This window comes from Labrus mixtus, chromosome 9 (assembly GCF_963584025.1).
Source record: "Labrus mixtus chromosome 9, fLabMix1.1, whole genome shotgun sequence".
NCBI lineage: Eukaryota > Metazoa > Chordata > Actinopteri > Labriformes > Labridae > Labrus > Labrus mixtus.
The window spans coordinates 19259228-19274042 of record NC_083620.1 but is presented as its reverse complement, the minus strand read 5'-3'; the positions used below and the strand labels follow the sequence as shown (position 1 = coordinate 19274042).

General features: G+C 39.5%; 1 protein-coding gene across 4 annotated transcripts in view; it reads left to right on the top strand.

Moving 5' to 3' along the window:
• Positions 1-14815, top strand: part of igsf9ba (immunoglobulin superfamily, member 9Ba) — a 68443-nt gene that overhangs the window by 9278 nt on the left and 44350 nt on the right. For all 4 annotated transcript variants that reach the window (XR_009674183.1, XM_061046689.1, XM_061046688.1 and 1 more), the window contains exon 2: positions 9367-9564. Coding sequence is in view for 3 of the 4 variants with exons in the window: in XM_061046689.1 (XP_060902672.1) it covers positions 9367-9564 (198 nt within the window). In the remaining variant the exon portion in view is untranslated. The remainder of the gene's footprint in view (positions 1-9366; positions 9565-14815) is intronic.

Sequence of the window (14815 nt, the reverse complement as noted above, 5' to 3'; positions counted from 1 at the left end):
GGCAAAGAAAAGAAAATAAACCACAAAAAAATAGTTCTCTTTTGAGTTATAGTTATTTCTCCTGGGGAGCCAATGGCCTTGCGGTTAGATTCCCATAGAGGTTATAGTCCTCCAAGCTGGTGGCCCGGGTTCAAATCCGACCTATAGCTCCTCTGCTGCATGTCAGTCCCCTCTCTGGTTTCCTAGTTTACTACTCTATCCACTGTCCTATCATTCAAAGGCACAAAAGCCCCAGAATCAATCTTTAAAAAGTGATTTTGCGTATCAAATTAAAAAAAGAAGCAGTGCTAAACATAGATGCTTTTAACTACAGAGGTCCATGTCAGCAACCCACACAAGATGCTGCAAGATGCTAAAAATCCACCATGAGATACTGATGCGGTACTCATTATGTTCACACTATTTTCTTCTGTCTCCAAACTGCTGTGAAGCTTGCTTGTCCAACTCCATCTTCAATCAGGACCACATTGAATGTCTCTCCTCTAGTTTGGAGAAACACATGCAAGTGTTAAGTTTTGAAGTAAGCTCATTTTTTTGTCTCTCTGAACTCGCACTTGAGAGTGTGTATATGAGATTTATAAAAAGGAAGTGAGTGTAAGAGAGGGGGTGAGCAGAGTGGGAATTATATGGAAGCGGATACGTTGATTGGAGGATATGTGGCGCTGATGAGGATGTCTGAGCAGCTCACATGTAACGTACTGCAGAAGCTCTGCTTTGCTTTGAGTCTTTCACTGTTCTATGATTTATTGATGCTGAATAAACAGCTTCATAAGCAGCTGTAATTAGGCAAGCCACATGAAAAGCTGTTAGCAGCAGTGTGCCTCTTTGTTTTATTCATTTGTAACACCTTGCCTTGTAAGAAATGATAGAATCATGGCTGGACTGAGGAATTTCTGTGACTTGCAGCTTATGCCAAAGATGCCCTATAATGTGCCCCTGTGGCAGCGCAGCACCCGGCAATGTTGGTTCGCCCTTTGTGCCTTTGGCAAGCCGAGCCCATTTCACACACCTCTTACTCTCTCTCTCTCTCTCTCTCCTTCTCATTTCTCTCTCCTTCTCTTGCTCTCTCTCTGCTGTGTGTTTGAGCAGGTGTCAGCACATCCATTGCATCCCTGACTGAGCATTGCTTGTCCGAGAAGGGAACTCTGCCATTAAAGAGAGTTAAATAATGAAGAGAGTGAATCTATCTGGGATTGTTCTCAAACAACAGTGAAAGTAGAGCAGCAAGCTGTTTTTGACTGGATTGTGGTGATAGGTCAGGCACACATCTCTTTATGAACTTGAATTAAACCAGGAAGCAGGAACAGTTGTGTACAAGTTCACCACATTTTGCACATTGAGTTTGCTTCATGACAATCAGAAATATACATTAAAGGCCCATATGTAGATGGTAGATAGATATGGAGTCGAGACTCTGGAAGGAGGGAAACTTGGTTGGTAAGTGAAATTTGGAAAGCAGATGTAAATAAATATACTTGTCAGGAGTCAAAGCATGTTTGATTTCAAATTGGCCAAACTTCACTACGTCCCTCTCGGATCATTTCCATAAGAAGATAGAAACACGGACAGTGTATAAACCTACAGAACTTGATTTGTTTTAGGATTATGTACAAAGAGTCTGGCTGCAGCCTTGAGCAGATTATACATACACTGTCATTGTGTGAGTAGCAGGACAAACCCAGCTGACCTCTGCCTCAGCCCTATGGTGCAATGGACGGTGCCCAGAAGTGCCAATGTCAAAGTGGCTTTAACATAATTTTTTTTTTAAATCTATTATTAGCTCACTTATCTTTGTCTCCTCTTCTGTTGTCTTTCAGTTTTACATTTACTTTAAACCATACACCACACCCCTTATACTATTTTTTTTTGCACTTTTCCTCTTTCCTACTCCTTTCATTCATCAACATCACACATGTGGGCCTGCTGTTATAATAAATGTCAGCACCACTGTGTAATAGCTGTGCTGATATTCAGTGCAACAGCACTGCCTAGAATGTGATATCGCTTTTATACAACAGTTCCAGAAGCAGCATTTATAGGCCTTTGCAGATTGTTATTTTGTGTATACTCAATGTGTAGTCAATCTTTTGGCCCAACTTACACAACTCGTTTAGAAAAGGCGTATATCTGATAAATAAAGCGTATCTAAACCTGTGCATATATGAAAAGTCTTGAAATGGGCATAGCCGTGCAAAACAAGTATTTAATGGCAATTTTTGTTCATTTGAATGAATATTTCCACATTAAATTGGGCATCTTGGGGGCGCTGGATGGCCTGGTGTTTGTATCGCGCGGCCCATGCTGCAGAGGTGGTTGTCCTTGTGGCATGTGTTGTTGCATGTCATCCCCCTCTCTCTCCTCTGGGCATTTTCTGTCTTTCTTCAGCTGTGATATCTAATGAGGGGGAGGGGGGGGGGGGAGGCCCAAATATCTTTAAAAAAATAAGATAGACCGGGCATCTTGACCTGCAAAATGACCGGAAGTGATGTCAGGTGACAAGCAGCTGACTTAGAAAATAGATGGCTATTATTAAAGCATTTTTTGCCAAAAGTGTACGTGCAATGTGTTACTTAAAATGCCTCAAAACATTGTAACTTGCATTGCAATAATCACAGAAAAGGCTAAATACATCCTGAAGGGACTGTCTGTATCAGCACTCATTGAATGAATAAACCGCTGTGTAAATTCTTTATAAAGTCATCTTATCATCCAAATGATCACAATAGAAATGTTCACTTCAGATACACACAGACTCAAAAAAAAAAAAAACACAACCGCCAATGCACACATATTCAGAAGACACACTCACACACACATTCAGGCCATTCTCTGATGTGACCTTCAGCACATGCAGGCTGGCATTCAATTACCGCCCTGTCAGTGGCCCATCCAGCCCAGTGGCTGCACGTCCTTGAGACTCTGCGTCCAGTCTATATTCCATTACATCCTCCACATCGGGAGCTGTGTCCGGCATAAAGCAGCGTTCATATCCTCATCACTGTGAGCCGTACACAGCTGCCTGATTTATACGATACAAAATCTCAAGCTGCAGTTAGCAACACTTCTCCTCGCTCACAGCAGGCTGAATCAAATCCAAGCACGAGGTAAATATTAGATTCTAGGTTTCACTGTGAGAAATATTGTGCTGGTGTCACCCTACTCTACAAAGCCAAGCAGTGCTCACCCATAGTGTTGCCTCTCATTTTAGTCCCTCCGACTTTCCACAATATTGTTCAGTGTGTTATGGACGTCAAATACTGTCAAACATTTTGCCAGCTCGCCAGCATGAGTACTGCCCAAAATTGCCATAAATCTTTTTACAGTAGAAACCTGTGAATTACTGTAAGTACAGTGTAGAGTGCTTTTGGTACAAGAGCTGTTTTCCAGCCACTGACTCTTGAAAAATGTTGTGAGCTGAATTCTGTTGCAGATTGAACCCCTCGTGCCCCTGCTGTTCTGCTGTGATGATTCATGTGTTGGCCGGCACAGCTGTTGATTGACCTCAACAGATGCCTCTTATTGGTTTTTGGTTTGGTTTTCTTTATTGTGCATTTATTTTGGCTGCTTTAGTCGGTCTTTGATGTTTTTTTCCACACTGACTGGTGCTGTGATGACTTAAATTTATCTCACAAATTACTATAAAACACCCTGATGAGTAAGTAACAACACAATAATTCATTTTAATTTTTGACTCGGGGAGTCAGCAAAAATCTGCACATTTCTATAAACTTTAGTCTCTCATGAGGACTTCCTTCAGTGTTGGTTGAGACAACTTAAAAGGTTCACAAATTAAACTTAACTTATGTACTTCATAACATGTTCACACATTTCAAAATGGTTCATTGTCCTGCAGATTTAGAATGAATGGATTTGAAAAAACAACCAAAACAGTCTGTATTGATCATATTCAGAATCAGGCACTATGTGAAGTCAAGACCAAGTCTACTTCCTCATCTGTTTGACAGTGATAATGTAGATGTATTTCCTAATAATCATGTGAATCTTATGAGATTACATTACTCATATAGTGCCCCAATCACGTCTTGTTTACTGTAAAACAACATGTAACGTGGGCTTTGTAAAGCATGAACCAACTAATTTCTGAATAATACCATGCTATCAGCTATCAATTAATAATCCTATTTTTTTTTGCGAGAGCCTAGTTATATTTAAAGGGTAGCGTTGGACAGGAGCTGGCTCTGCCTCCAACACATTTTAACTACCAGCAACTATAATGGTCATTTATAAAAAGTTTATTATAAGAAGGGCATGTATTAAACCATTTGCTCTAAATAATTCAAGGCAAGCTTTTATTAAAGTTTAAAGAAACAGGACACTGATAAAGTGATAATGTATTGTTGAAACCAAAAATGAAGGACATAAGTGCAATCTGGAATCATCATGTCATTGATCTGTAGAAGACAAAAATCTTTATTTGCACAGCTGAGAGTTTTCTTCCTCTGGACACTGAAGCTCGTCGATTCAAAAATAATCAGGAGGAAAACCGATAGTGTGAGCTGTCTGATTTTCTTTAGTCCAATCTTCCTTTGTCCTGTACAAACTAGAAAAACTCAGGAGTTAATGTTCCATGAAATTGTTTAACAGTAAAATATTAACTCTACAGAAGAACAAAAATCTGAAAGGCTGTTTGATTTGTATGCATCTTGGTTTGTTGATTTTCACTCCTCTAGCCTGGAAAGTGATTTATTAGTATTTATCTTTACATACCCAGTTCTAAATTATTTAAATATAATATATCACTGTGTATGATGTCTTGTTGGACATGATGCAAAAATCTTTTTAAGTAAATGTCGCCTCTTGTGTTTTTTTGGACCTCTGTTGTTTGCAGCCACCTGTATGGCTCTTGATTATATGAACTTAATGTGCTTAATGTGGGCTGGCTATTGTGCAAGACACATTCTCAATCTAAATAATTTACTCATCGTGTTTTTTGAAATATCTAATACCTCAAGTTTTTCTGCCATGAGGATATGAGAAAATAAGGTCTTAAAACATATAACTTATGGACTTCAGACACTCGGGATGCCAGTCAGCAGTCGTCACTGCTTCATTTTCTGACATTCTAGAGACTAAACCATCATGTGATTCATCAGATTTATTGTTAGATGTAGCCCAGACTCACTGTGGCCCTGTTGGTTTAACCTTTGCCAAACAATGAGGAATGATTCTCTGTGTATTTTGCTTTTGTACCTGAAGAACCTGCTGTATAGATGATTTATGTGACAGGGGTCTGAATTGTTACCCTTCAGGAATATATGACCATAACAGTAAATCAACTAGGATCTGAGGATAAATACATAAAACATATTGGCCGCATGGATTTATTATCTGTTGATTTATGCAGATCTTAGTCAACAGTTTCCTACCTCTGTGTATTTAAAGGGTTTTCACTTTAGTTGAGTTCAGTTGACATTTACTGTGCCAAAGCAATCTCAATTACCCATCATCCACTAGCTGTATTGATCCCTTTATATCTACTGTACTTTTTATTTGGAAGATCTTAAGCATGGACCCTTGTAGAACATTTATCTCTTGTTGAGAGCATTCATTTTTCTCCCGAATAAGCCCCCATAAACCCTGCTGGGTCACCCTGTCTCCATTAAGGAAATGAAAAAGGCAAAAGCGGTGACCAAGCCTGCGCTGATTGTCCTCACATGAGGATCCCATAAAGAAATTGGAGAATTATTTGCCCTCCAATATATTATCTTAGTCTTTAAAGTCTTTTCTCTGAGTCTTTTCACGAGCCTCTAAACTTCTGCAACCTGAACTGTCTGCAGGGAAAACAAAAGGATTTCAGCAGCATGCACGGTGTGTGCAGCCGCCTGTGCTTCATGTCAAGTGACTCTACTTACTCAAACCAAACAATGTGTCCAGTGTGTTTCATTATAGATGCCAGCCTGCTCTGTTTTTTTAATGAAAGCAATAGAGAACAACTGTAGAGTCATAAATGAAGACAAAAGCTCTGACATAATAATAAGTTATCCAACACCCCTGCTCAGGTACACTCTCTGTTTCTTCAACAACCCTATCTAAAACAGTTGGTACCAGACTGTTTTTTTTCTGATTGTAAACATGTAACAGATTTTTCAAGCACTATTTAACAGTATAAAACATCAATGTCGACTGATATGCATCTTGAAAACTGCCACACTGTAAAGCTATCTGTTTTTCTATGACTGTTTTAGCTTTGATAAGAGCTTCATTGTGGAGATACTATCCAATAATTAAACTGTTTACAGTAATAACTAGCTTGGTATATCTGTACTTCAGTTTTGTGTTTCTTACCTTTATGTACAAAAATATCAATTTAAAAAAACAGAATTTCCCCTTGCGGGATCAATAAAGTAAGTCTTAATCTTAATCTTCATCTTAAGTAAGTACACATAGCTAAAAAAAGTAATTTGGTGTAATATAGTATATATAATACTGTATTTCATTATATTTTCTTATATTTTTTATCTGAAAATATGATATCATTTAAGTTGAAGTGTTCAATTGTTTCTGAAATTGTTTGGAAAACGTTGTTGGTGGTTGGATGGTGGGTTGGGTTGTTGGTGGTTGGATGGTTGGATGGATGGTGGGTTGGATGGTTGGTGGGTGGATGGATGGTGGGTTGGATGGTTGGTGGGTGGATGGATGGTGGGTTGGATGGTGGGTTGGGTTGTTGGTGGTTGGATGGTGGGTTGGATGGATGGTGTGCAGTCTTTCTCTAAGATGTTTTTGTGCTATTCAATCGCATGGTGTTGTAATGAAAGGTGTTTCCATCATGTTTACAACAATTGGTGGACAAACCCTATAAACACAGTAAAATGAATTTATTGCCAGTTGTCGGGACTGTTACTGTTGTATTGGGATGTACCAGGTTTTGCCTGGTGTACCTCCTATCTACTGACTATTTATGGATTAACTGATTGAGTGATTATCTATCTCAACAGATCGAGATAGATCTAAGAAAGTTATTGACCGATATATCGGTATCAGATTTTTTCTCTCCCTAATATTGTATCGGACCCAAAAATCCCACATCCGTCAGGCCCTAGTGCTAAGCTATAAGCTAACTAGCTGCTTTATCCTTACATTAAAGACACATAGACATTTGTAATATTCTTGTTTTAGCATAAAATGATTTGTCCAAAAATGTTGAACTGCTGCTTTAAGGCACCCACACTAATATTCACTGATCTTTAATGCAAATTGAGTGGACTTCTTAAAAGACTATTTATTTAACAAGAAAATTGTGCTGTATTTGCCTTGGCACAGGCCCTGGATGGGGTGTTGAAATGGGTTATTATAATCTTTTTTTAAGGCGTTATAAATGAGGCTGCAATGGAGCATGCTCAGGTGTGAATTTCAGGCTTTTCTGCAATCCTGAAAGGATTAGTTAATCAGATTTTTGATTTTGTTGTGCTTATAACCGGATGGGTCAGGTTTGCAGTTTTGTAAGGTTATGGTTTGTACAGGTAGAGCAGAGAGGACACAGACAGAAGCTCATAGCAACAATTATCCGTCTTTTAGCTGATTTTTCACATGCTATCCTATGCCTTAGCAAACAATCAATCTCTCCTCAATAGCACTTTCATGAAAAAATCTAGAAATGCTGTTTTATTGTACTGTAAGCGTGCTTTGAATGCTTCAAGTAAGTGCATGTAGTTGTGCTCCTTCTTTAAGGCACAGCCTCTGTGGCTTACAGTTGTCATTCAGTTTCCACTGTGTGATGTTGAACTCATAAGAGTGTTTTTTTAGGGTATAAATCCTGTTGAAGGTTAGTATTCAGCAGCTTTTTGTATTTGTTTACTGTTCCATTAGAGACCTACAAGGGCTTTTGAGTGGTCACATAATTTCATTGTGTCAAGCACATGTTTGGTTTGGTTTGCTCAGTAGTACTATGATAAGCAGCAAAACTGTTTTCCCCCCAGACAAATAGAAATAGTAGTTTCCCGTTCTGATGAGCCCTGACACACTAAACCATTACATTAAAAAAGTGTAATTTGATAAAAATCTGCTCTGTTTCAGTCCAGAATTTGTGCGGGCTGTAACGAGTAAAGTGGATTAAATCTGTCACAGGATGAGGCAGATTAAACTGGTAATCGCATTCATTAAGTGATATGGTATTGAGGGGAGGAGTTTCAGAAAGAAGAAGTTATTTTGGTTTTGATTCCACTGTACACAGCTGAAAAGGCACAATGCTGTTCAGTGATGGGCTAGTTTCTGATACTTAGTAACTAGTTAGGTACTAGTTACTACTATCTTACTGAACGATCATCAGCCATTGTGTGTGTGTGTACTGCGTTCAACATTCTTTCTACCAGAGAAGTTGTAACCTCGTTCGCCAAATCTGTGTCAATAAACTTTAATCTCCCGCAGTTGTAGGCTATTTCACGGAAAGTAACGAGTGCTTTTAAATTTCTTTCATTGTAATGGCGTAATTTAATTTAAAAAAGTAACTAGATATACTACTACTTAACACAGATAGTAGTGGAGTTACATTAACGCGTCACTCCCATCACTGGTGGTGGTGTTATGTCATATAGTAGAGATGGTGGTGGAACATCATTACATATAGTTGCACCAGTGCAGCTTGAGCCCATAATACCTCAAGCCCCAATGTATTTGTTCTGCTTGTAAAAATTATCCTGTTAATGCAAATGACACTGCTAATTAAAGCTGAAAGTTATTCAGCTGGTGTTTCTCCGGAGTGATACGTCAGCATGTCCCTTGATCCCCGAAGCGATTTTCCCCCTGGGCGAGGGTGGGTAGTCATGCTCGAGCCGACGGCCGAGATACAGCCGGTTCAATGAAAGCGGGGGTGGCAGCTGGAGAAAATCCATTCCCAGAGTGAGCGTTCTGCTGAGGCAGGTATGCCGACCTTTCAGTCATCTGATAGGTCAACGCTCGGCAGCGTGCCTGGACATTGGTGGCTTAACGCCAGGGCCTGGTGGTGCTCATAGTAAAGCTTATCTGAGCAGCAGCCAGAGATGATCAATGGAAGCGGTTGGCAGCTCATTTATAGTACAGTAAGGCAGAGCCACAAAACACTCACCAACAGATGCAGGTGACAGATGACTATAGGCTGTTCTGTGGAAGGATGAGGAGAGCTGATGAAAGGGAGAGGGTTTACCCATGTGCAGGGTGACTCAGAATGTGGGCCATAAGGATTCAATGTATCTTAAGCTAAATGTTGTTTTAATGTGCTGTGTAGTAGTAAAGTCAATCACCTGCAATAGCCACCCAGTTATTGTTTGTAAATTAGCCCTGGATGACTTGGATGCAATGAGATTTTTCTGCTTTGTCAGACTACAGTCTTATTAGATAAACACTGAATCTCCCTGTTTTTGTGTCTCTAAGGTGCCCACGGAGTGAGAGAGGAGCCCCGGTTTGTGACGGCGCGCGCCGGAGAGAGCGTGATCCTGGGGTGTGACGTGTCCCCTCCCCTGGATGGCCAGCAGCCTCCCTATGTGGTGGAGTGGTTCAAGTTTGGAGTGCCTATTCCCTTCTTCATCAACTTCCGCTTCTACCCGCCTCATGTGGATCCAGAGTACACTGGTAAGACAGCTGTGAATGTGGCTAAGACGCTGCATAACAACCCAGCTCTGCAACAATGCAGAGACGTTGTGAAAAGTCCCTTACAGATTCAGTTTAAAACTTTTAAATGAATGAGTAAGCATCTTGAAAGAAGCATTGGGAGCATCTCGGAAGGAATCAGGCTCAAGATCTTTCCAAGCATTGTAAATCAGCTGGACTGTTTATGCTATACCAGTGGGAGATACAAAGTTCAACAGTGACTATAAAAGATAGAAGGACATCATTAAATGCAAGCCAAAGGGAGACTGAAACACACATAATCCATGTAATCTAAAGACCTTTTCACACAGCACTAGTATAACCAATGGAGTTAATTTAATATAAAAATCCCCCCTTAGTCTGCACTGTCTGTGGTGCATAGTCTGTATTTTATCTCAAAGTTACATCTTCCCCCAGATCCAATGTTTTGCACATTTGCATCCTAATGTTACTAATTAGCTTCCACATAATACGAGTTGACCTTGTTAAATGATTGATAAATGTTGGCATAAATGCTGCTATTTATGTCAAACCATCTCTTCATCTTTGGAGAATATTGTGATGGATTTATCCCTGAATCTGTCCCTGTGCTGTGTAGCAAAAACTGACATCCTCAAATTGCTCCCATAATGCTAAACGTACTTTATCATTGTCAAAACATCCTCGGCTAGAAAATGAATATGAATTTTTCCCAAAATGTCACATCACTCCTTTTAACTTCCAAAGCTAACAGTTAAAACACAACTATGTATTTGTGAAGTTTTGTAACCCAAGTATTACCTTGTTTTACTTACCATGTTATCGACCAACACGACTGCTTCATCATATATTACTTTCTTAAGCATCTCTATTTCTAACCACAATGGCGGCAGTAGCTCAGTCTGTAGGGACTTTGGTTGGGAACCGGAGGGTCGCTGGTTTAAGTCCCGGTGCAGACCAAATATGGAAGTTGGTCTGGTAGCTGGAGAGGTGCCAGATCACTTCCTGAGCACTGCCGAGGTGCCCTTGAGCAAGGCACCAAACCCCCCTCCCCACCATCAGCTCAGCAGCACCGCTGTGGGCAGCTCCATCACTCTGACGTCTCTCCATTAGTGCATGTCCATAGGATCCTGTTTGTGCATGTGTGTGTATATTTCAGCCTATGTGTGTGTGTGTGTTGCATGACTTGGAGTGTAAAAACTGAAATTTCCCCTTGCGGGGATCAATAAAAGTAAATCTTAATCTTAATATGTGAAACCACAACAATGATGTCCCTACATCAGAATATGATGTGGGTCTCAAACCTTGATAAATACATCATTCAGAGTGTATCAATCTGAAGGATACAGTACTGAAATATAACTTCATAAACATTTGAGATGTAAGCCATAATCATTATTTAATCATTTCATGATTTAACATTGTATAGATTTCCGTCATTGATGCAGATCTAATTAAAAGCTTATGTCTGTAAGCAGAGCTGTTTCTTTCAACCAGCTAAACGTATCACTGTCCAAATGTGCTGTGTCCACATACCTGCCAATCCTATTTCACTGAGAAGATTGACCCACAAATTCAGCTGGATCTGGTGTTTTCCCTCAGAATGGGACTTGAGTGGTTTGGCCTGTAAGTGTAAAGCCTGGTACAGTTCACTGAGGCCCTCAGGTACTGAGAGGTTCTTGGTTTCTTGTACTGCTCTTGTCTCATTTTGAACATTGCGTTCAGGCCTGTGCATCTGCAAAGAGGGAAATAACTGCACCTCAGCAATTTACGACTACATTGTACATACATTCCTACCTACACGGTCTGGTGACAATGCAGCACAGGGCACGTACAGTACAGAGTCAATACAATATATCAAACCCTGACATGCAGTACATATAGAGCAGCAAAGGTAATCTAATGAAAATACAGCTTGAAAATCAAAGCTTGTATGAGGCCGTAACACAAAAATGAATTCCATTTAATTGAAGATTGACTCACAGGATGTATTAAACCTGCATTAACTGATTGTTTGGCCACCTGGGGGCATATCAGACAGGCTGTAAACAAAGACTGACATACACTCAGTGGCTACAGACTTGTTTCTGTTATTCATCTTACAATACAAATTGATGTAACAAAAAAAACGTAATAACTGAATATAATCTATAATCTTCATATGAGTTTGATCACTACATAGGATTCCATTAGTTCTAGTTTCGAGTATCCTTTTAAAGTAATAACTCAAAGTTTTTTTTGTTTTTTTTTAATTAAACCAGGTAATTAACCCATTGAGATCAAGATCCCTTTCACAAGGGTGACCTGGCTAAGAGGGCAACAGCACACGTCATAATAAATATTACATGATTAAGAACCGACAGTTTAAAATCATCACAGGAACGCAAGGCATAGTGGCTTCTGGTTCTCTGGAGGTTAGAACAGAAATACGAAAGAACTAAACCAAAATGAGCTTTTTTAAATAAGACTCAGCCAGTGTATATACCTGCGCACCTTCAAAGATGGCCAATCAGATTTCGTATACAGGCCACAGTGATGAGTAAGGTGTCTACAACCACACAAATCTTTAGGCACAGTGATACACGGTGTCCAATGACTGTAAACATTTGGCAAGGCACCCATATACAGCACAGCTCCATAATCAGACAAAGGAAGAATGGTTGATGAAACAAGAAGTTGCTAAAAGCAGGATTTATTTCTACAATAAAATCCTAGCTTCACCTTGAGTTTAGAGGCCAATTTGGCAATATGTGCTTTAAAAGACAGCTCTTAGTCAATAAGAAAATCCAAGTACTTGTAACTTTTGACAAGCTCAATTTGATTTCCTTGGGAAGTTAAAATCAATGGGACATTAGCTGGTACTTCTCTTAAATGAGAAAACAACATGAGCTTTGTTTTATCATTGTTTAGGACCAACTTTAGTTCCCTCAGACGAGTTTGGACAACATTGAATGCTACCTGCAGAAACTCAAAAGCTTGTGCGACAGATGTTGAACCACAAAAGATGATGTTGTCATGGGCAGAAAAATTATACATGGCATTCAACAAATTTTCACACAGGTTATTGATATAAACGGAAAATAAAATGGGCCCTGAAATCGAACCTTGGGGCATCCCCTTTGAGATCTCTCAAAAGGAAGAGGCGGATCCTGCCATTTGCACGCATTGTGCTCTGTTTGACATATAGTTGCCAAACCATGATACTGCTTGATTTGATACGATAGTTGCTAACTTTTTAATCTGCTTCTTGGTACCGAGTCGGTAATAACAAGTTTTTTTGAGCACTTTTTTTTCACTGTAAATTACTGCATTATGTGGTCTAGAGCCAGGGATCACAAAATAAGAAAAATTGTATTTTATGTATTGTTGTTTTTTGCAGTCTGGACACGGCCTATCAAAATAGTAAAAAATAATTCAAGGTACTCTAAAATTAAAACAAAGAATTGAAAAATGCTATTAAAGTTGAGTGTTAATTATTTTACAATCTCAGAAGTGAAGCGCCCAATATCACATTTGATCCATTATTAATAAGAAGATATTGATTGTAGTAGCTTTAAAATTTAGGATAACACTAAATGTATGCTTTCGTTCATGTTGAACAAAGCTTCACACAACCTTTAAACCTCTCTCCCCTGGCGTAGACAATATGTTTGCCTCTGCTTTCACACAGGCTTCTTGCAGCAGGAAATTGGTTCCTCTGATGTTTCTTCGGTATCTGTGACAAGATGGCGAGCTGTCAGAATGGGGTCAGAATTATCCCTCCCTGTTCTCACCTCTTTACCGAGTACAAAAATTCCTGCCTGACCTGGTAATATGCTGTGAAATAAAAGGCAAAGCAGGGCTTGTCAAAAAGCTAGAGGATTCATTTCCCTGGAGTGAGCAGCCTTTCATGTGGACGTAAAAGATTTCTCTTTTTTTTTTATTTATATAAATAGGCTGAAAGTGGTGTAAATTATATTGAATTTTTTTGTAATTCCTCCCTGTGGGCTTTACAAGCAGGGTTGTTACTGCAAAAAGGACTAATGTCGGTGACTCACTGTCTGGGGAACCCTCCTTTTTATGTTGTAGTGGCCACTGTAGAAACTGCTGGATGCTGCTCTTTGTTTACTGTAGCCTCCTGACGAGCAGCACGGAGCGAGCAGCGCTTTTCAAACAGCATCACTCTCCACGGTGAGATGTTGCCATGTGGCAGCAAGTCCACTGTAGAGGAATTACCAGTGAACAGATGCAACATGAATATGGCCGCTCTCATTACATAGATTAAAGTCGGTTCTGGGGATTGCATGTACGTGGTGACAGTGTGATAATGACACTGGACTGAGGCTTTGGAGATTCTCTTTGGGGCCTTGCAGTCTCAAAGCTCATTTGGACTATTCCCATGAATTGTTATCGCTCAAAATGAATGAAATTGGTGAATTAGACTTAATGTGATTTTATTCCAACAAACAGCTGCTGCCAAACCAGAGCTGATTATCTGTCAATACTGTACTTACAGTATGAATCCAAATATTTTCAGCCTGCAGATTTTAATGACTGGAAATCCATCTACAGGGCAAACATTTTGTCTGGGTAAGTGAACATTACCATTGTTCAATTTCCAGTCATACTCATTTTTACGAGTCTGTCGGTGTGTTCATTTTAATATGTAACTCAAAAGTCTTCAAAGAGAAGATAAGATTTCTTCCCTCATTACATCTGTTTGTTTGACCTGTTTAATTCACTGCTAAATGGGAAATTTACAACTCCTCACAGACTCAAATCTATCCCCAACCATTTCGTTCGGTTTGTCCTGCAGCTATATGGAAATTACAACATTTAAAAACATCTATTTTTGTGCCCGCTCAAGTGATGATGCAATCAATAATTCAGATGTGCAGCTTGTGAAATGTAAGTGTCAGATCGTCCCGCTTTGGGACAAGCTTGTTGAAAACCAAATCATATCTCTCTCAGCACCATCTTTAGATGGAGCCTGTTCGATAAATATATAGATTTGCAACATTTATGCATTTCTTTTTCTCTTAAGCTGCATTTGCCTGCATAAACACAACGTGCCTCTTTCTTTATAAAAGTATCCTTCAGGTGATACTTCAATGCAGCCTTTGCCTGATTTACCTCAATAAACTGTCTGTTGAGTGTTTATTTGGGTTGTCTTTGCTTCTTTCCATGGATGACATTAGTACATTCACTGGCTTCTTTATTTGTGGCTCTTTTGCTGCAATTGTTTTGTGAGTGTGTCTTTTTTCAGCTCGTTACT